The 24530-nt window shown below is 38.8% G+C and overlaps 1 protein-coding gene across 1 annotated transcript in view; it reads right to left on the bottom strand.

The window, feature by feature from the left end:
- Oat (Ornithine aminotransferase precursor) overlaps nucleotides 1-24530 on the bottom strand; it is a 164886-nt gene that overhangs the window by 42264 nt on the left and 98092 nt on the right. The window contains exon 4 of the mRNA XM_090374218.1: nucleotides 18895-19118. Within this exon, the coding sequence (XP_090230344.1) occupies nucleotides 18895-19118 (224 nt within the window). The remainder of the gene's footprint in view (nucleotides 1-18894; nucleotides 19119-24530) is intronic.

Genomic DNA, 24530 nt, shown 5'->3' with positions numbered 1-24530 from the left:
TATACTGGGAACCTGTCATAATAACAGACAAAACGATCACTCACTCACTCACTCACTCACACACACACACACACACACACACACACACACACACACACACACACACACACACACACAACAGGTCAGATGTAACCTTCATCAGCAAGAAGAAAATGGCTGGCTACCTACCTGACCAACATAGTGGTGCCCAATACCAGCAACCTCCAGAAAATATACAATGAAAAGATCAGCTAGTACCTCAGACTAAGCCAGGAAGTCAAAAATATGTGTTATATGGAATAAGTAATGATCATCCTGATCACCGTGTCAATCACCAGCATGATGCTAAAGCCTCCATAAGAACCAAGCAGAAATAGCCCCCTCCCCCCCAGAGAATATTTGCACGGACTCCAGAAAGCAATGATCCTTAACACAGGTAGGATAGTAAGAGAGTTTCTTGAAGAACAATAATAATAACAGTAACCGGACACAACCAATCATCCCATGCACTTGGTCCCAGTACCTGTTACACGACAGAAAAAACCCATACAGGAGAAAAGGTTTTATAATAATAATAAGGAAAAGTACAAGGCAATGTTGGGGAAAAGTCACCAGTTCGGATTAAATTTGAAAGTGTCTGCAATATAGGCAGGAGTACATGTTCAGAGCCTTGTCAATCAATTTGGCTCTGCAGAGACTGTGCAAGGCTCGTGAGGTAGAATTTTTCTCAGTGTGGTCTGTGCTTGTTAACAGGACACACTGTTCTTACAGAGATATGATAATTAAATAGAAGTAGTGCAACAATATTTGCAGATTCTATTGAGGCAGTTTTAAGTGGGTCAGAAAACTTACACCCAAATGTTGAGCCAGATTGGTATGACATAAGCACTAGGAAAACAAAAATTAGAGTAAGAGAGTGTTACAGGCCTAATGACTCTGATGAGTATAACCAACACCCATGCAGAGAAATAGAGTGGATCAGTAAATCAGAATGTCTCATAATGGGAGATTTTAACTTTCCAGATATTGACTGGAATTTGTGGGTTGGTCACTCACACAATTGAAAACTTTTGTGGATTTACTGGAAGACTGTTTCCTACAGCAGCATATTAGATAGGCAACTAGAGGAACATTGTTCTTGACCTGATTATAAGCAGCATATTAGATAGGCAACTAGAGGAACATTGTTCTTGACCTGATTATAAGCAGCATATTAGATAAGCAGCTAGAGGAAGATTGCTCTTGACCTGACTAGAACTGACTATATTTGATGTTGTAGAGCAGATATCATCTTTTTGGTACAACTATATCACAAAAGGTGATATAGTTGTACATGTTGACACTAATGATATCAAGAGTAGGAGACCGGCAGAATTACTTAACAAGTACAGGTCACTGTTGAAAAAAAGTCGCAAATTAGGGTTGAACTTGAAAGTGTCTGCAATTCTGCCCAGACACGATAGGAGGGAGTATATGATGAGAGCCTTGTCGATCAATTCGGCCCTAGAAAGATTGTGCAAGGCTCAAGGGGTAGAATTTTTTTCAGCCTGGACTGTACTTGTTAACAGGAGAGACTGCTTCTACAGGGATGGGATACACTTAAATAGAAAGGGTGCAAGAATATTTGCTGATGCTATCGAGGCAGTGCTAGGTGGGTCGGAAAACTGCTAGCTTGGGGGGGATACAAAGACTAATAGATTAACAGTAGTCACTGGGAGAGGTGAAAGTGATTCTTGCACTGCTTCTATTGGAATGAGCAGAAGCCTGAAAAACAAGATGCAGGATATTTCAGAGACTGCTGGGAGTCATTGCGGTACAAGTAAACACATGGGTTGTGTTAGGGTAGCTAAGAATAGAAAAAGGTGCATGTATACTTGCATGTACACCAATGCTAGGAGTTTGGTAAATAAATTTGATGAATTTGAGGTATTGCTCAAAGCGTCAAAGGCAAATATTGTTGGGATATCAGTGACGTGGTGTCACACAGATATAAGGAAGGCAGAACTGGAATTTGGGGAGTACAACATTTATAGAGAGGATAGACAGGATAGGAAGGGAGAAGGGGTTATGCTATTAGTTAAGAAACACATAAAATCCAAGGAAGTGAAGCCAGTCGACATTGCTGGACAGTGCAGCGTCGAGTCAGTTTGGTGTGACATAAGCATTGGGAGATCAAAATTGAGAGTAGGAGTGTGCTATAGGCCTAATGACTCTGATGAGTATAATAAGAAACTGAACAGGGAAATAGAGTGGACCAGTATATCAGAGAGTCTTATAATGAGGGATTTTAATTTCCCAGATATTGACTGGAATTTGTGGGTTGGTCACTCACACACTATCAAGGCTTTTGTGGATTTATTGGATGACTGGATGATGGAAGTCTGTTCCACCCCTTGTCGTGGAAGTTGATAGCCTAAATAAATTTAAGGCTCAGCTGGACAGGTATTTCGAACGAATGGAGGGGTGAAGTGGAAGTGGGTTTTTTTTTTTTTTTTTTTTTGGCTGATGCTGCATAAGCTTGCTTTCTTGCATCACATGCCTCTACTAATGCTAATAAGCAGCATATTAGATAGGCAACTAGAGGAAGATTGCTCTTGACCTGATTATAAGCAGCAATTATTCATGCATTAAGAATCTGCAAAAAAAACCCTGTTAGTGGCCATGATCAGAGTGTGCTGACATGGATTTACTAAAAGACTGTGTATTTTAAAGCAATTGCATCATTTATACACAGCTAAATATAGCAAATTTGCAATAGCGGCATCGTTTAAGTTACATCTCATATTGTGAATACCTTCACGACGAATTGCCATGGCATTGCACCACTTCAAATAAGTAACGCTTCACCCGAAGGAGAAGACTGTTGTTACTTATTCTCAGTGGATACCACCACCCAGACGGCACCGTTTCAGGGCTTTTTGGCCCTTCTTCAGTGGGTGGGTAGGTACCCAAGTGATGTAATTATGACAAAACAGTTGTGAAGTATATCTTCCCAATATGAAAGATGCATTAAGTAACACTTTGGGTGAAGCGTTACTTATTCGAAGTAGTGCAATGTCGTGGCAACCCGTTGTGAAGGTATTCACAATATGAGATGTAACTTAAACGATGCTGCTATTGGAAATTTGCTATATTTAGCTGTGTATAAATGATGCGATTGCACTAAAATACACATAGTCTAATCTCTTTCGCAGCTTGAGGCTTTAAGCCCTAATGCATTAGTCTTTACTAAAAGACATAACTACTGTCATTGGGGAAGGGATGAGCTATTTCTTTCGTATGAGTGACCACTGGTTTCAGATAGTTTTTAAATTCTATATAGTGGGAACACATGATAATGTTACCAACAGCAAATTCGACTAAAAAATGAATAGCAAATGCTTAGAAAATGGTACTCACCTTGTATAAATCTGCAATAAAATTTTTTTGGTAGATGGTGGTTACATTTAGGTTGGAAGAAGCATTAAAAAGAACTAAGGTGGGGAATGGGGTGAAAATATTTTAAACAGATTTTAAAATGAGCGCAAGGAAGTAGAAATGCAACTTCAACAGTTTCAAGACAAGTCAATCCTGCACTGAGTTAACAACCCATGCTCAAGCCCACAACCACACCCCCCTTGTTGACTCTGCCATCACTATTATTAAACTTAGATCGAGCTACAGAATTCTTCAATATGAAACCCTCACCATCGAATGGTACCGACACCATTCCGATCTCAACGTTATTAATGCTAAAGTTCCCTTCAACCTTTCACCGGCTTGGAACCTCTCGCGGCTAAAGTTCCCACGTGTCAAAAAGAGCATCATGGGAGTTTAGATAAACTTTAAATACAACACACGCTCACTTCTCTTCCATTTGCCAACTGATGACGGTTTACTCACGAAAGTCCCTCGTAACGACTATTGGTACTACCGGTCTTCTCTCTTTTTTTTTCATTTACGTTTTTTAACCTCTTTATGACAACCAAGGATTGGAGATCTGCATTTCTACTTCCTTGCACTCATTTTAAAATCTGTTTAAAATATTTTCACCCCATTCCCCGCATTAGTTCTTTTTAATGCTTCTTCCAACCTAACTTTAACCACCATCTACCAAAAAAATTTTATTGCAGATTTATACAAGGTGAGTACCGTTTTCTAAGCATTTGCTATTCATTTTTTAGTCAGATTTATCACGGTATTATAAGGTTACTATAATTTCACTATTGTCAACAGCAAATTCTAAATGGAAAACATTCAGGGAAGTAATAGCAGAACCTACTAGGCTTTTGATTTGACACTGACTAAGAAATACCATTTCAGGCTAAGACTTAAAGGGATGTCAAATGAACTGATCAGACCTGCAGTAGAGAAGAATATTGTATGGGATGTGGGTGATATAGAAGTTTATTTGAAATATAAATTAGTCTGTAACGAGTCACAAAGGAAGTTAGGAAAGCTAAGGCAGATTACGAGAAGTCGCTAGCAAAGAATGCCAAGAAAATCAGCAAAGACTTCTTTACTTATACAGGGTGTCTCAAAAATATTGGTAGAAACGTTTAGGGGAGGTAGGTAACATCTAAAGGAATGTGAATCGCATAGGAACCCATAACCGGAAACGTCACCGTAAGTCGGTACACGACGCCGTTCATCAGGTCACGAGAGGGAAAATTTCTGGTTTACCCATTCAAGCAGTTGTCGCCGCACGAAGAACATGCATCGATATACGAACTGTGAGCTGGCAGACATGCATCTAGTGTATGGATTAGCAGAGGGCCCACACGGTGTGCACCCCCATGCGGCACAACATCGCTTCGCAATAAATGTGTGGGCAGGTTTGGTCGGTGACTGCTTAGTCGGCCCATACCTGTTACCATCCCGCATGAACTCCGCTAAATATCGGATCTTTCTTGAACAAGTTCTACCAGGGTTACTTGACGATGTTCCAGCAAATGTGAGATGCAACATTTGGTTTCAATATGACGGGGCGCCTACCCATTATGGAAGGTGCGTTTGTGACCATCTGAACAGGCGTTTTGGGCGTCGATGGATTAGCCGAGGTGGACCTGTTACCTGGCCCCCAACGCTCACCTGATTTATCGAGCCTTGATTTCTTTCTGTGGGGGGCCCTCAAATCTATTGTGTATGAATCACCTGTGGAGACGGAAATGGATCTTGTGGCGAGACTCGTCTGCACTGCTGTCAAAGAAACTCCAGGTGTGTTCAACCGTGTCTGCCAATCCATGCTGCATCGGTGTCACGCATGCATCGCGTCTCATGGTGGAACCTTCGAGCATCTGTTGTAACATCATGAAATGCATCCATCTCGTACTCCATTGTTAATATTATGTCAAATAAATGTTTGCCACTAATTACTGTCTTGTGTTATTTCTGCTACTACTTTCCCGTGACGTTTCTGGTTATGAGTTCCTATGCGATTCACACTCCTTTAGATGTTACCTACTTCCCCTAAATGTTTGTACCAATATTTTTGAGACACCCTGTATAAACAATAAAAGGAAGGGGTAGAATCATACTGGTCCAGTTGATGTCAATGGTTTAACTGCTGATGATCCAGCTCAGGATTCTGGCAAAGTGAATAGGTATTTTGCATCTACACTTAAGCATGTGGAGTTCTTTAGGGAGGAGAATGCAAGACATTCATCCAAATCTAACAGGGAGCTAAATGATTTTCCTTCCACTTTCCTCTCCATTGGGAAGATGGGATCCATCCAATTATAGTAAGGGAGGCAGCAGAGGAGGAAAACAAACCCCTTAGCCATAATTATGAAAGCTTCTTTGGATTCAGCATTTTTGGATACAATCCATAGAGACCACTGCCGAATCCAAAGTTCTTGGATTCCGCAGAAGTCTCTATGGATTGGAGATATGCAAATGTGTCTTCAATTCACAAAATGCAATCAAAAGGTGACATGAGTAATTACGAACCTGTTAGCTTAACTTTTGTTCCAGGGAAAATAATGGAGACTCTGGTTAAAAAAGTAATGCTGGACTATCTGAACAAGCATGCAAATATACTGCAGTCACAGCATGAAGTTATGTGGCAATCTTCTCCGGCCAATTTGACTGGATATTATGATGCAGTAAAAAAGGCAAAAAATAATTCTGATATCATATACTTGGATTTCGTGATACTTTCCTGGGCAAAGTTACTGCACTGGATAAAGGGATAGTTAAAGGAGAAGACAGATGGTTTATTAATGGACACTGCTCTTTGTGGACTAATGTTATTAGTGGAGTTGCCCAGGTCACTCAGTGACGAATGAATTGTGACCACCCCCATCCATAATGGGTTAGGCCATATAGCCTGCAGTATAAAAAGCCAAACAGCTTCATACACTAGAGCAGTAGTAATTTGCATCTGGTCATTCAAATCAAAGTAATAAATTTACAGTTAAAGGACATAATAAACATAGTAAGGACACAGTTTCAAAAGGGCATGATTGTAGGAGCTCATGCATTGGGTGCTTCCAAATCAGAAACAACACACCTTGTCAGTTGCTCACAGCTACCGTGGTTAAGGTGTACAAAGAATGGTGCCAAACAGGTCAAACCACCTCCTGTCAACACAACTGTAAAGGATTATGCAAGGTGTATGTTCATGGTGAGCAGAGGGTGAACTGCATTATATAGGCTAAATGGTAAGTCACTGTGCAACAGTTGACATCAAAATATAATAGAGGAAATGCAAGAACAATATCCCAAATTACAAAGTGCCACACACGTAGACATATGGGATTTCACAGCAATGACGAAAGGGACATCCTCTCCTCACCACTAATCATCATCAATTGTGAATGATGTGGAGTCAACAGCACAAAAGTTGGACACTGAAGGACTGGAATGACAGATGAGTCCAAATACCTGGTGCAGCATGCAAAAGTGGTTGCTTTCCTTTTCTCTTATTAATTTTTTTTATTATTATTATTTTCTTAATTAATTTTCTTATTATTATTATTATTAATTTGTTTTTATTTTATGTATTTTTTGTTATTATTAGTATTAGTATTATTTTATTTTATTTATTTATTTTTTTGGCTGGTGCAGCATAAGCCATAGGCTTCCTTGCACCATGTGGCCATTACTACTACTAATACACTGAGAAATTCTGCTGTGAATGTTGAAATTTTGTAAAATTCATCCCTAAGCTCCAACGTTTGTTGCAGATGCCATGATCCCAAAATCTGTTTATCAGAATACAAGGCACGGTATGTGCTACTTGCTCTTTGCTAGTTGATTAGCAATTAATATTAGTATCGGCAGTGGCAAAATTAGTATAATTATAATATTAGTATCGGCAGTGGCAAAATTAGTATAATTATAATATTAGTATTGGTAGTGGCAAAGGGGCTTAGAGGGAACAGGCATTCTGTGTGTTATCAGACACTCAGTCTAAAACACTGATAGATCCAATATCTTTCTATTTCAGAAGATTTAGGAGAAGTCTGCCTACCTCCCTAAAATCCACTCATGCACACCTTCTCAATGGTAAGCCCTGTTACGTCACTTAGGTGGCAACGAACGTGTACAGTGGTTCTCTCCCAGATGCCTGGTCAGCGTGAAGGGGAAAAGACCAAACCGTCCAGCACATGACAGCATGGCGAAACAAATGGCCCTGAGTCCCCAGTGGCTTTCACTCCCCTTCTTATAGCAGCAAGAGGATCAGAGTGGAAGCAGAGGGTGTTAAGAATCTCTGGGTACGACCAGGCTGCCATGCATGGAAACTGAACTTGGCCTGTTACAACATAAGATTGCTCATCGGTGAAGACAGGATATGAGAGCTTGAAAAGGAATTAGAAAATGTGAATTAAAATATCATCGGTTTGACTGAAACAAGAAGAAGAAATGAATCACTTATAAGTTTATCAAGTGTAAATCTACTGAACACCAATGGAAACAGTGAAAGGAGCGAAGGTGGAGTTGGCTTTGTGGTCCATAAAGATATAAAAAACAACATTTTGGAATTCAAAAGTACATCACCAAGGGTGTCAAGCCATGGTGATGAAGAGATTGAAGAAATGTACACTGAAATTGAGAGTGTTCTATATGAGCAGAAAACCCACTACAGTATCATTAAAGGAGACTTCAATGCTAAGGTTGGAAAGAGACAAAACAGCACAGAAAGGGGAACTATAGGAAATTTTGGAATTGGTGAAAGAAATGAATGAGGTGAAAGACTTGTGGAATTTGCAGAATCTCGAGGAAAGTCAGTAATGAACACTTTTTTCAAGAAAAGGGTGAACAGAAAGAGGACGTGGAAGAGTCCAAATGGATTAATAACTAATGAAATCGACTTCATCCACACTATCAGAAGATATATCATGAATGATGTTACCTTCCTGAACAAGGTAAATGTTGGAAGTGATCACAGAATGGTAAGATACACACTTGATACAGATGTAAGAAAAGAAAGGGGAAAAAAATGACTCGAGTAAATAATACAAAGGTCTTTGAGATAACAGAAGAGGAGAAAAAGCAGTATATACTGGAACTTAAGAACAAGTTTGAGCTTCTGCAGACTGCTCAGGACCAACATATCAATGAGGAATATTACAACTTTCTGAAAGTGGTAAAGGCAAAGAAATCTATAGGTAAAAAAAAATCCAAACAAGAAAACATTAGTCAAGAAACACTTGTCATGATGAACCAAAGATGACAAATGAAGAGAAGATAAACACCGAGAAGGAGAAAATTGAGTATATCGAGTTACGCAAAGCCATTTGAAAGAGACTCAGAGAGGACATAATAAGATTTAACACAAGAAAAGTAGAACAAGCATTAAGGGAAAACAAAGGACTTAAATAGCATCCATGAGCAGTAATGCAGAAAGACAAATGACACTGAAACTAAAGAATAGCAATGGTGTACTTATTAACAGCAGAGAAAGCATAATTCAAATAACAGAAGACTATTCTAGAGAATGATACAATGAACGAGGGAATGATGCCAGCAGTGGGGAAGATGGATTGCAAATTAGTAACACACACAACATACCCGATATCCTTCCTGATGAGGTAGAACATGCATTGAAGATGAAGAATCAGAAAGCCCAGGGGGAATGAAGTTACTGTAGAGTTGTTAAAATTGGGAGGAAGAGACATGACACAAAACTGGCAAGACTCTTCACAAATGCATTAGAAAAGGTGTGATGCCTAAGGAGTGGAATAATGCAATCACAGTTTTGCTGCATAAGAAAGGAGATAAATCAGAAATTGGAAATTATAGACCAATTAGCTTGTTATCCGATATCCACAAGTTGTTCACAAGGGTCGTTACTTACAGATAAAAAAAAACACTTGACGAGAATCAACCGAAAGAGCAAGCTGGCTTTAGGATAGGATTCTCAACTATGGATCACCTTCACGTAATATAACTTAATGGAGAAATAAAATGAATATAAAACACCATTATGCCTGGCATTTGTGGATTATGAAAAGGGATTTGACTCCATACAGCCTAAGGCAATGTTTCGGGCACTGGAAAGACAAGGCATAGTTACCCCATATATTATGATTTTGAAGAAAATATATGAGAATGCTACCTCCTTTATTAGACAAAGACAGTAGCAAATTTAAAATTCAGAAAGGAGTTCGACAAGGAGACACAATATCTCCAAAATTGTTTACTGCTACTCTTGAGGAAGCTTTCAGAAGATTAGACTGGTCGCAGAAAGAAGTCAATGTGAATGGAGAGTATCTAAAACCAACGATTTGCATAAGACATTGCGGTCATAAGCTACAATCCCAAAGAATTAGAGGAAAATCTTAATCAGTTATGCAGAGTTAGAAAGGATTTTGGACTAAAGATGAATATGGCTAAAACAAAAGTAATGATGAACAAGTATGCCATAAAAATAGATATAATGATTGAAGGAGCAGTAATTTAAAGGGTGGAGTCATATACTTATCTGGACAGATAAGTATATGACTCCGCTCCTCTCTCCAGCGTGCAAGGAAAGAGTTACAAAGAAAACGAAGAATACGCCCAGCACAAACAGTAGAACAGTACAATGAAAGATACAATGCAATCTGGAGAGAATACACAAATAAAATTTATCATTCCAAACAAAGTTCCTGGCATGCCTTGGTGGAGACGGAAGGCAATAAAAACTCGGGTTTTGGTTCACAAGCTCATAAAGAACAAAGTAGAGTCCACATATATCATAAATTCTATCCATTCTGGGGACTCCTTGGAGACACTTTCCTGGGAAGAGACAATGAACAAGATTCTAGATGGAATAATCTACCAAGACAATCTTGATCATGATATCGAAGTACACAGAAACGTCATCACTGACAATCAGGGCTACTTGCCCTTGGCCACAGAAGAACCCTTCACGGAGGAGGAGGTTGCATTAGCCATAAATGAAATCAAAAATGGAAAAGCTCCTGGACTGGACCTCATCGAGGGGTAGTACATCAAGCACCTTTGGTCTGTTGCACCCGATGTTTTAGTAAAACTATTCAACACGTGTCTTATTGAAGGCTCCTTTCCTACATGTTGTAAACAAGCCAACCTCAGGCTTTTACTCAAGGATCCAAATCGTCCCATTGATGCAACCAAAGCATACCTTCCAATTGCTCTATTGCCAATATTAGGAAAAGTTACTTCTCATCCGTCTTCAGTCTGTCTATGAAACGAAATGACTCACCTCTACACTCCAGTTTGGAGTGTAGAGGCGAGTCCAGAGGTGCTCAACTATTGATGCACTACTGAAAACCACTCAGCTAGCAGATAATTCTGATGCCCATTATGCACTGGTGATTTTTATAGATTTTAAGGGAGCTTTTGACACCGAAAGATCTCTGATGGCCAGAGATCTTGCGGCGAGCCAGAATATCTGGCTGCTCCCTCAACATCTTCAAATGTTTTATAGATTACTTCTATAACAGAAAAGTTACTATAAAAACAGAATTTCATAGTATCACCCACCAACTTACCAGAGGCTGCCCGCAGGGCTCTGTTCTGGGGTCAGCTGTTTGGAATATGATTCTGGATGAATAGCTTGTTTGTTTGTTTGTTTGTTTTTTGGTTTTTAGGAGCATTAGTAACTAAGGCCATATTGCTCCAGGATATGCGGTGGTCATTCTCTGAACCTTTTCTGGATGAATAGCTTCTACAGGACTTCCCCCACACCACACAACTCTCATATGTAGATAACCTGGTTATCGTTGTTGAGGGCCCTATTCGTGCAGCTATTGAGACCAGATCTAATACAGTCTTGAATGCCCTGTCAGTTTGGGCTGAAGAGAATGAGCTAGAAATCTCTACAGATAAAAGCAGAATCTTGCTTCTCAAATGCCGTCTTGACATCAACAGACTATTCATTATAAAGGACATGCATTCAAATATTTAGGTGTTATCCTGGATGATCGCAGAACTTTCATGCCACATCTAAAGTCCATCAAAGAGAAGGCCAAAAATGATATCAATATGATTGCTCATTTCACTCGCAAAGACTGGGGTCTCAAGGGACCTGCACTCCACCTTCAGCTGTTTTTGTACCATTCGTAACATACGAATGGACAAACGATGGAACCATACAGTGCTGCCGTATGGTTCCATCATTTGTCCATCATCAGCACTAGGAAAGTTATTCTACAGATACAAAGGTTGATGTTATTAAAAATGACTCAAGCTTGTAGAATGACCTCAACAACAGCACTACAAATATTAACAGGCTGTATCCCCCTTGACCTCCAAGCAGTCTTCAAAGCGCTTTCACATACCATCAGAAAGAACAAAGAAACTGAATTCCTGGGGATAAAAACTATTGTCAATGCAGATCCGAAATAAGAACTCTGGCGTACTTGGCAGGGACTTGTTTCCCTTGGCAGGAACCAGAGGGAAATTGTTTCCATCTGGAAAATCTGTTTGGATGATTCAACCAAAGTCAGTACTACCAAGCTATTTCTACCTAGTGGCTCCTACCTCAACAAACAAAGACGTGGCTGGTTCTTCCCTAATTTACACACTGCCTTTCTTCTGACAGGACATGGATCATTCAAAAAGCGACTTCAGGACTTTGGGCTTGTAAACGATGCCCATTGTGTTTGTGGAGAACTGGCACCATGTAATGCACTCGTGTAACATCTACATGGACCTACGTAATCAACTGTTACTAGATATAAATTTAACCACACTCAGTCCGGAAAGCAACCTGTTAAAATCGAAAGAAGCGTTTTTAGCTTTTAGCAGATATGCCTCAGCAGTCTTCAAAAAGGCATTGGTATCATCTTTCCACATCTGTTCCCACAACATAGACACATCCAGACCAGACGTTCATGAAACCACTATGATCTCTCCTCGTACCTGCTCTTCCCTCATCACTAGCCACTATCAGAACTGAATGAACACCTAACTGGACATCTTCCTCTTTGGAATGACAGCATGGTAGGAATCACCCTGGCCTTCCAGACCAGGGGTGATTCCTACTTCTCTGTTCCCACCTCTTCTTTCCACTGGAGGATGCCTTCTTTCCTCATCCTCCTCCTTTTACCTACTTTGACTCCACCACTTCTACTATCTTCGCACTCTCTTCCCTTTTTTTTTTGTCTCTATCCAGAAAGTTCAGGCGACCCTGGCGGAGATCAGCCAGATTTTGAAGGCAGCCTGGCTCATAGTGGTGGTGGCGGGCAACATAGGGTTCTACGAGGGACCCTGTGGCCAAGTAGCCAGAGACACAACAACAGAACATAACACAATTCTGCATAAACCAGACACCACTTTTTTTCTGACTTATGCAGTAGTTCTGCATTAAATCACAGAGTACATACGGCGCTGATGTGGGAAACCTCAGGTGGCACCTAACCCTAAATACTATACCACTATGCCACTTATCTGGGACAAGTCATTAGCTGTAATAATGATAAATGGCTGGAAGTCAAGCCAAGAATAAATTTTGGATGGATAGCATTCAGGAAATATAGTCACATACTGAGAAGCAATATCCCAGTTTGTCTGAAACGTAAAATAATGAACCAATGTATACTCCCCACCATGACTTATGGAAATTAAACTTGGGAACTCACCAAAAGAATGGAAGAGAAGTTGAGAACTACACAGTGAAGAATGGAACGAATTATATTGGGAATCACACTGTTAGATAAGAAGAGAAACACATGGATTAGGCAGCAAACTCAAGTAAAGGACATTCTTATCAAAACTAAAGAACTAAAATGGTCTTGGACAGGACACATAGCTTGAAGACATGATGACAGATAGAATAAAAAAATAACACAATGGTACCCAAGAGGAGCTAGAAGAAAACCTGGAAGACGACTGAGATGGATAGATGAAATTCATGAGTTTGTGGGTAGTAAATGGATGGCCACTGCACAAAACAGAAGGAACTGGAAAGCTGCTGGAGAGGCCTTCATCCTGAAGTGGATTGAAAAATGTTGTTTGGTGTTTGGTTTTTAGAAACATTAGCAACTAAGGCCATATTGCTCCAGGGATATGCGGTGGTCATTCCCTGACCTCTCTGCATCCTCTGTATTTGGTGGTCACGGGCTCGAACCCCAGTCTAATCAAGAAGTGTGTGCTATGCACTGCTGCTCCTGCCCACCTGGCTATGGAGGCGCCGAATTGAAAATGGCTGATGATGATGAGTGGCAAAATGATGCAAAGTATAAGCAACCTTTTACAGATGCAAAGTATAAGCTGAATACAGGATTGCTTTGCTGGCAAGAACTAGGCCCCCTGGTGCATATGAACCAATGTTTCACTGGTGAGGTCAACCAGCAGCTCTTAGGAGATCATGTGCACCCTGCTGTGTTGCATTTTTTCCTCAGACAGAAATGGTATCTTTCAAGATACCATTTCCTTTGCAGTCTAGGCAAAAATATCTTTTAGTCTAAATCAGTACACACCATCAGGCAACATCTCTCATATTCTGCAGTTATACTTCATAACTGAGTTACTATTGCAACACCAGGGTACCTGCCCACCCACCAAAGAGAGACCAAAAGGCCTTGAAATGGTGTTGCTGAGTACTGGTATCTGCCAAGAATAAGTAACAATAGTCTTCTCCATTGGTGAAGCACTACTTATTCAAAGTAGTGCAATACCATGGCAACTTGTTATACTGTGAAGGTATTCCCAATATGAGATATAATTAAAATGATGCCAATTCATATACCTTGGTAGATGATCATTTTATAACTACACATATAAAAATGATGCAATTTGCACTAACTCATATGTCAGTAAAATCTTTCAAGATAATAATGCACCAAGAAAGGCTGAAGTTCTGCAAAATTGCAGCGGCTGGAGACTAGTCACCTGTGAGCTGATCTGATTGAGGTGTATAAGGCCTTGAATGGGTTGAGCACACTGAATTCTGATGGGATTCTTCCACTTGCTCAAATTACGAACCTGAGGGAGCATAAATTGAAATTGAGGAAAGACAGTTGTAGAATAGATGTGCAAAAATTTGCCTTTAGCCAGCAGGTGGCTAATTTCTGGAACAAACTTCCATCTATCATTGTGGAAGTTGATAGCTTAAATAAATTCAAGGAGGAACTGGACAAACTTTTGAAATTGTTTTTTTTTTTTTTTTTTCTTTTTTTGGCTGATGCTACATAATCTCATACGCTTGCTTTCTTGCAACACATGCCTCCATTACTGCTACTACTACTACAAAGACAAGACATGATGACAGATGGACTAAAAAAATAACAGAATGGTACCCACCCAAGAGTATCTAGAAGAAAACCTGGAAGACAACGACGGGCCTGCACTGTGAAGAAATGCTATCAGGACAGCAATATATCTTGGAAGCAGTGTTTTAGGATTCTCCTAATATCTTACTCTCAAAAGAACAAGAGAGCAGATGATCACTGAAGGGAAAGCAAGGTGCTCATGTCAGCTTTATGTAAAAATAAAGGTGAGTGTAGATGTAATAGAACCATCAAGATGTACAGAAGCGAAAGTATGTTTTTTTTTTTTTTTTTTTGGTAGTTGTTGGCGCATAGGCTTCTGTGGCCATAATGCACCTCCCAAGGTTTTTGCAGAACTTTGATCCAAGCCCGAGGCGGGAATCGAACCCGCGACCTTTGGGTTGCCAGGCAGGCACTTTACCCACCCGGCTAGCCCGGTCGGCACGAAAGTATGTATGGATAGAAATTGCACCCAAGTAGTTAGTTTGTTAGGAGGGCTACAGAGTTGAAAATCAATTGAATACAAAATAAATTTCCTATTCAAGTTTAAATTTACTAATAACTTGTACCATAATAAATATAAATGCAACAGGACATAATACTATGAGGGCTTAAAATTATACTATTAAACATAGGTATAGATACACCACAGATAGCTCTTAAATGAAAACTACAATTGTAGTGTAAAGGCATTGTTTTAATCGTATCTCATATTGTGATCATCCTTCATGAGTTACCAAGTATTGCACTACCTCGAATAAGTAATGTTTCATTAATAGAGAAGACTATTGTTACTTATTCTTGGGTGGGCACTACCACTACCCAAACGGCACCATTTCAAGGTTTGTTGGCCTTTCATCAGTGGGTGGGCAGGTATTCTGGTATTGCAATCATGATAACTCAGTTGTGAAGTTAATACCATAATATGAGAGATGCCAGGTGTACATAATAATACTATAATACCGATGAAAGGCCAACAAGTCTTGAAACGGTGCCGTCTGGGTGGTGGTGCCCATCGAGAATAAGTAACAATAGTCTTCTCTATTAGTGAAGCATTTCTTATTCGAGGTAGTGCAATACTTGGAAACTCATTGCGAAGGATGATCACAACATGAGATACAATTAAAACAATGCCTTTACACTACGATTGTAGTTTTTGTTTAAGAGCTATTCATGGTGTATCTTCACCTATATTTAATAGTTAATAACTTGTTTACAACTATTGTGAGTTTTAGTTTTTTTTTTTTTTTTTTTTTGAAAATCATGGTTTAGGTAAAGGAAGGAGGAATAAGATTTCATCACTACAGGAATAACACTAAGTAACAAATTTTCAAAAAGATTCTGTTTAACTACATTTTTTGGCGTTTCCTTATGAATTTAGGTATGTTGATTATGGCTACATTTATCTGACCATAGAACATCAATGATTTATCCCAAAATTAAAAAGTAAATATGCAATAATACCATATCAGATTTATTAACAATGTTTAACTTCTGAACAGAATAGAGTAATTCTTTGCTACAAGAAAACAACAATAAGCTTAAAAATTTTAAAAATAAATCAATCATATAAAAGTAGAAAGTTGAGTAAATAAAAAAAAAATTTCCTTAAAAATGTTTGTTTGAATATCTTTTGTAGACAGTGTGAGATCATCCCAAACTGAGAACTAGATATATTCATCCATACTTTTTTTCTGCTATCAGGAAACATTGGCATTAGCAGAGGCACATGATGCAAGAAAGCAAGCTTATGCAGCATCAGCCAAAAAAAAAAACAAGCTCCGATTTCACCCCTCCATTCATTCCAAATACCTGTCCAGCTCAGCCTTAAATTTATTTAGGCTATCAACTTCAACCATTTCAAGGCTTGTTCGCCTTTCATCAGTGGGTGGAAGTCTGTTCCACTAATCAACTACCTGCTGGCTAAAGGCAAACTTTCGCACATCTATCCTACAACTGTCTTTCCTCAATTTGAATTTATGTCTTCTCAGGTGATTATTCTGAGCAAGAGGAAGAAACCCATCAGCATTGAGCATACTCAAACCATTCAAGGCTTTATACACCTCAATCAGATCACCTCACAGGTGCCTAGTCTCCAAACACTGTAATCTGCAAACTTAAGCCTTTCTTCATAAGATCAACCCTTTGTTCCATTCACTAATCTTGTTGCCCTTCTCTGTACTCGTTCCAACAGTTCTACATCCTTCTTAAAATGAGGCCTCCAGACCTGTATACAGTACTCAAGGTGTGGCCTGACCATTGCCTTATACAAGGGGATAATCACCTCCTTATCCCTGCTAGACAAATTCCTGTATATCATTGACAAGACACCATGAGCTACTCTTGCAGACCATCTGCACTGCTCAGAAAACTTCATATCTCCCTGCACAATTACCCCAGGTACTTTTCATTCTCTACCACTGTCAGTGTAGTACCACAGAGTTGATACTTTACTCTGGGGTTACTGCTTCCCATATGTAGTACTTTACATTTGTCAATGTTAAATTTCATTTGCCACTTCTCAGCCCATCTGCTCAACTTTTCTATATCCTGTTGCAGCAGCATACTGTGATTAGTGTCATTAACAACTCTGCCAACCTTTGTATCATCTGCAAACTTGGACATTAAGCCTGATATATACCATCATCAATATCATTTATAAATACAGAAAATAACAATGGACCCAACACTGAACCCTGAGGGATTCCACTAATAACATTAGTCCATGAGAGCAGTGTCCATTGATTACCACTCTCAGTCTTCTCCCACTCAACCATCCCTTTATCTATAGCAGCAATTTGCCTCCAATGCCATACTGCTCCAATTTGTGCAACAGTCTCCCATGTACAAGTCTCCCATAGTATCAAAAGCCTTTCTAAGATCCAAATACATGAACATATTTCTGAACAATACTCCTGCATGTTCAGAACTATGCTTCAGCACAGCTCAGGGGATTGTTCTATTATAAATGATGCAAATAAGCATTCAGCATGTATGGCACTTACCTTTATTATTATATACTGTTCTATGCACTACACAATGTTCTTATGCACATTTGTTTGCAAATGCTTGATTACATCGCATTTTCCACCACCACTTGAAACTGAAAAATCACATCTATATAAAGTACACAAAGTGTACTTGCATGTAGATTGTCTTTTTTGGATTAATCTTCCAATATATATCTGATTAACAAACTACGATAGTTAATCAGACGCATGGCATCTCACAAGTGCATTACTTAATTATTTCTAGCTTCACATTACCCACCCACCCACCCATGCACACACATACACACACTTAGTTTCCTTTTATTATTAAAACACTGTTGTTTATGTTATTAAAACACCATTTACAAGTATGTGTTAACCAGATTGCAAAAATTTTCTGGTTACCGGTTTTTTTCTGTAACCTGGAGTCCCTAATCATTGATTTGGAATTTTAGGATGCTATAATAAATTCCAGTGTCCTCCCGGATCTAGGCACCAACAATGAACAGAATAAACTGAATATATTTCCAGTTCAAGCCTCAATTCCAACAAAAATCATAGCAATTTCTCAGCTTTCCAAATGTCATCTTACTTCACATATTTTAAAAAGCTTACCAGATTTTTCAACTCCGGCATTGGTTTCTTGCCAAAAATTTGATGAGATGAGATATCATTAAGGAAATTTTGTCAGTCTTGCCATTCTATGGCACATTTTATGATCAAATTTCTTCATAGAAATTCTATAGTCAACCCAGTATTTGACCACTGTCAAAGATTGTGTTGTGGTGTAATAGTATAAGAAAATTTTTTTCTGCAGATGTAGGCCACCCTTCATGAAGCTGTTGGAGCTTGCAAGATTTCTATAACATTTTACCTTCAAATCTTTTAAATGCAGTGTAATTTTCAGTGATAATTTATGCACCCTTCCAATATATTTTATCACTTAAGAAGTGGTTTCAACAGGCAAATATCATGGTTATCACATTGCTCAGAGTTAAATCTCATCAAATATTCGTGGATAGGCTGGAAAGAGCAATCTGTGAACTAAAACTAACACCACAGATAAAAAGTATTGATATATTTCTTGGATTGTATGATGACTGCATGAGCAGTTTTAATCGGGACCTAAGTTGACATGTAATGAAGTGTAAGACAGCCATAATGACAAAGGAATGGACATAAATGATATAAATTCTTTGAAAATAGTACAGTTCTCTGTGTTCTAAATTGTGTAATATAATACGTAAACATGTCTATATACTTACCTCGAGTGCTGTTAAATTGTCATATGGAATAATTTCATAGCCAGGCATATAGGGACCAAATCCAGCATAGCTAGACGGATCTGTCGAGCTAGATACAGCTGCTAATGTTCTTCCCCAAAAATTACCTTCTGCAAAAATAATCTTGGCTTCATTTTCAGGAATACCTTTTACAGCATATCCCCATTTCCGTGCTAATTTACACGCAGTTTCCCCAGCCTCCACTCCTGTGGGGGGGAAAAATTAATAAGAGCAGCAATAAAATGTGGCATCCACAAATAATCATTTTGATTTTATCATATTGTATTTCAATAAGACAAAAAAGAATTTTCAAAACTGCATACCACTGTATGTGCATGATTATCAATAGTGAAGCATCAAATAATCTGCTCAGATATGGTTCCAACCAGAAAAACAAGAAGAAATAACAAGAAAGCTTTAGAGTAAACTAGGTGCGCGCTCTCTCTCTCTCTCTCTCTCTCTCTCTCTCTCTCTCTCTCTCTCCCCCCCCCAGCACCTTTTGCCTCTCTCTCTATTTTGTGTCTGTCCATAAGCGGGGTTGTCTGGGACCGCTTTAAGTAATAAATATCAATGTCCTTACATACAATGGTAGATTTAAGTATAACTGTGGTAAGAAGTTACTAATGGCCAAACATTTGGGAAGGGGTATACACAATACACTATATCTAAGATTAATATAAAACAGAGCTACAAGGCTCCATAGATTGTACATTGTATCGTTATTTTAAAAGAATAAAGAGATTCTTCAATCAGGTAATCTCTTTATTTTTTATTGAAGTTATTCCATAGAATAATTTCAAGGTGACGCTCTCCAAATATAAACAACTAAAATAATTTTAATGAATTCTTGCACTCACAGCCCATGAATGATTCGACATACCCCAGGATCGAAGGCAAAGGACCCAAAACATATCAAACTACCCCCCATGAAACTCTGAGCTATAGAAGACATTGTGTCACAATAATTAAAATTTAACCAAAACAAAAATGGCAGCTATGCTTTAATCCAACAAAGTGTAAGGTATTACACCTGGGAAACAATAATCCCAAAATAACTTATTCACTTGGTGGAGTTCAACTAAACCCAGTACTGGAGGAAAGGGAGTTGGGTGTTACGATACGGTCAGACATGAAATTCTCTGAGCATTGTAAACAGATTGCAAGGAAGGCCCATGGTGTCCTATCAATGATCTATCGAACTTTTGCAAGTAGAGATAGGGACATGATAATCCCATTATATAAGGCTGTTAGACCGCACTTGGAATACTGTGTTCAAGTATGGAGACTGCACCTAAAGAAAAACATCGAGCTTCTTGAAAGGGTGCAAAGACGGGTAACTCGCCTGGTGAGATCAGCAAAAGGGCGTCCTTATGAAGAAAGACTTTGAATATGTGGGTTGCAGAGTTTGGAAACTAGATTTGATTGAGGTGTTTAAGGCTCTGAGAGGCATCAGTAAAATGAATGAGGATGCAATTTTCAAGATTATAAATGATGCTAGAACTAGGGGACATAAATTCAAGTTACGGGGGGAAATGTTTAGATTGGACTGCAGGAAGTTTTATTTTAGCCAGCGAGTTATAAATTACTACAATAAGTTGCCTACATGGGTGGTAGAGGCTGACAGTTTGGGGAAATTCAAAGGTCATCTGGATAGTACCTTCAGGTCAGGGAAGCGCATAGGATGATAGGTTTAATTTCCTTTTCTTTTATTAATTATTATTATTTATTTATTTTATTTATTTATTTTTTTTTTTGTTTTGGCTGGTGCAGCATAAGCCATAGGCTTTCTTGCACGATGTGGCCATTACTAATACTAAAAGAATTGATCACGGGGATGATATAAAATAAAAACACAACAATGAAATAAATTAAAACTAATAAACTTTACTTTCAAGTAAAGTGTATGTTAATGCTTTAAATACTTAATACTATTTGTTACAAGTCACTTCTAAATGTTCATAACTTTATTTACTAAATACAGGTTGCTTATGTACTATAAATCAAATTTACAGATAATTATATAACTGTTTTCACATGTTTCTGCCTATTATAGTTGATATGCATTTCACATTTTTGAGAGTATTTAGTAATATTGGCAAATGATGCAAGAAAACAAGCTATTTTAGCATCAACAAAAAAAAAAAAAAAAACTCATCCATCCATATCCTCCAAGAATTTGTCTACTTCTCCCTTGAATTTATTCAACCCATTCACTTACATAACAACAGGTGCGCAAATGGTTACTGTGGTGTTGTGTTTGTTCTCCTGCAAATGTATGCTAGAATTAATGATTCAAGATGAATCTGTTCCAACATTTTGATACACTACGGGTCAGCGAGCGTTGCTCTTCACAACTCTGAAGAAAGAAGTACTCGAAAGATAGTTTTCAAGTGATAGTAAACGAAATTTATGTTCCTCTTCAACAAGGTATCTCATATAGTTTCTATAGGCAGTCACAAAGCTGGGAAGTTTTCAGCGTAAGGATCACTGTCTCACAGGTTAACCAAGGTCAGTCACTTTACTGTTTTTGTCTGATTATAGCCCACAAGGTCACCTGTCATTGTTCCTACAAAGAGGACCGTGCCTTTCAAAAGACTATGGATTACTCTGCAGTGGTGTGACCTTAAGTACTACGTGTAGTTCAAATTAGGACTGTTCTAAGCTTATCTCAGGAATCGCACTTAAATCTTTGAATGTATTTTAAAGAATTCTAAAGTATTTCAACTAATTCTCTGATTAGTTTACTGTAAAATTAGTTCAAATAGCAATAATATTGTTTCAAATATTGCATATTTTATATTTTGCATTTAATTTTTCATTTTAGCTTGCATATTTAATTTACATTTTAATATAAAAAAGAAATTTATTGTTTTTACTGTTAATTACAATGGCTCCGCAAGTGCAAATTATTTGCCATATGTGTAAAAAGAAATGCAAAGACTTCCTCCAGTGCAATGAGGAATGTGGTCTTGTGTACTGTATAAAATGCATAGATTTGTCAACCGTAAACTGGAAAAAGATGTCACAGGCAGCTATCGACTCATGGAAAGGAGAAAAAACATACAAAAAATGAAAATAACTCAGGATCAACCCCAACAGATCTTTTAAGTCTTTCCGACGGTGAATCTCAGTGTTTCACCTCATTGTCAAATGGCACTCAACAGAGTGGGCCATCCGAGGACATACCTCATGACGTGATATCAGAGCAGACAAATTGCTCCTTCTCTCACCTTCTTAACCACAAAGTCTCACAAGTTGAAAAGCCAAATGAGATGACCACGAAAATGATTTTTCAAATCCTGGACACTCAAAAATCCATGATGGCCTCTCTTCTTGACGAAACTAAAAAAAATCAGGTCAGAAAACGCCTAACTTCGCGAAATAAATTATATCTTACTACAAAAAATTTTGGATTTAACAAATCTTATCCAAAACTCCAGTAGACTTATTCAAAACTCCAGTCCTACAAGAAACTTGGCGAAATCTATGGAAAATCCCACATTTCAACCGACTCCTATAGCAGAAGTCATTTATGCATCTATTGTAAAGGAACCTCCACATCCTCCAGTATATGGAGGATATGTCTGCCAGGGGCAAAGGTTGATGACGTTGTAGAGCGGATATCATCTTTTAAGGGCACAAAAGGTGATATAGTTGTACACGTTGGCACTAATGATATTAAGAGTAGGAGACCGGCGGAATTACTTAGCAAGTACAGGTCACTGTTGAAAAAAAGCCGTGAATTAGGGTTGAACTTGAAAGTGTCTGCAATTCTGCCCAGACACGATAGGAGGGAGTATATGATGAGAGCCTTGTCGATCAATTCGGCCCTGGAGGGATTGTGCAAGGCTCAAGGGGTAGAATTTTTTTCAGCCTGGACTGTACTTGTTAACAGGAGAGATTGCTTCTACAGGGATGGGATACACTTAAATAGAAAGGGTGCAAGAATTTTTGCTGATGCTGTCGAGGCAGTGTTAGGTGGGTCGGAAAACTGCTAGTTGGGGGGGATACAAGGACTAATGTATTAACAGCAGCCACTGGCAGAGATGAAATTAATTCTTGCACTGCTTCTATTGGAATCAGCAGCCTGGAAAACAAGATTCAGGATATTTCAGAGACTGCTGGTAGTCATTGCGGTACAAGTAAACACATGGGTTGTGTTAGAGTAGCTAAGAATAGAAACAGGTGCATGTATACCTGCGTGTACACCAATGCTAGGAGTTTGGTAAATAGATTTGATGAATTTGAGGTATTGCTCAAAACATCAAAGGCAGATATTGTTGGGATATCAGAGACGTGGTGTCACACAGATATAAGTAATGCGGAACTGGAATTTGGGGAATACAATGTGTATAGAAAGGATAGACAGGACAGGAGGGGAGGAGGGGTTATGCTATTAATTAAGAAACACAAAGTCCAAGGAAGTGAAGCCAGTCGACATCGATGGACAGGGCAGTGTCGAGTCAGTTTGGTGTGACATAAGCATAGGGAAATCAAAATTGAGAGTAGGAGTGTGCTATAGGCCTAATGACTCTGATGAGTATAATAAGATATTGTACAGGGAAATAGAGTGGGCCAGTAAATCAGAGAGTCTTATAATGGGGGACTTTAATTTCCCAGATATTGACTGGAATTTGTGGGTTGGTCACTCGCACACTAGCAAGGCTTTTGTGGATTTATTGGATGATTGTTTTCTACATCAGCATGTTCGTGAGGCAACAAGAGGGAGCAATACTCTTGATCTGATTATCAGTAGTGATTCTTCATGCATTAAGAACCTGCAGATAAATGAACCACTAGGTGGCAGTGATCACAGTGTGTTGAAGTGGGATTTACTCAAGGCGGTAACTACCATCAGAGGTAAAGGGAAGGGTTTTTGTTTTCGTAAAGGCGACTATGATGGTCTGAGACAGTATTTAAATTCTATACAGTGGGACCAACTGATGATGTTACCAACAGCAAACTCAAAATGGGAAGCATTCAAGGAACTAATCTTGGAGGCTACCAGGCTTTACATACCAACTAAGAAATATTGTTCAAGGTTTAGGCCTAAATGGTTGTCAGATGAACTAATGAGACATGTGGCAGAGAAGAAAAATGCATGGGATACATACAAATTAATGGGTGACATGGAAGCCTATGATAGATACAAGTTGGTCTGTAACCAAGTCACAAAGGAGATTAGGCAGGCAAAGGCAGACTATGAAAAATCCTTGGCAAAGGATGCAAAGAAAAACAGAAAAGAGTTCTTTACATACTTGAACTCGAAAAGGAAAGGGATGAATCAGATTGGTCCACTGGATATTGATGGTTCAACAGTTGAGGATCCTGCTCAGGTGGCTAACAATCTAAACGAGTATTTTGCATCTACATTCACGCATGAGGAGTTATTCAGGAAGGAGAATGATGTAGGTAAAGTAAACATTGGCAGTGAGCTGGATGATTTTGTAATAACTGAGAGGAAAGTGGAGGAGAGATTGTTGAGGATAAACATAAAAAAGGCACCTGGGGTGGATGGGATCTATCCAATTATATTAAAGGAGGCAGCAAAGGAAGTATGCAAACCCCTAGCCATAATTATGAGAGCTTCTTTGGACTCAGGGGAGGTACCCATAGAC

This window comes from Mastigoproctus giganteus, chromosome 5, assembly GCF_048544385.1.
Source record: "Mastigoproctus giganteus isolate SK-2022 chromosome 5, ASM4854438v1, whole genome shotgun sequence".
Taxonomy (NCBI): domain Eukaryota; kingdom Metazoa; phylum Arthropoda; class Arachnida; order Uropygi; family Thelyphonidae; genus Mastigoproctus; species Mastigoproctus giganteus.
This window is presented reverse-complemented; position numbering and strand designations above follow the sequence as displayed.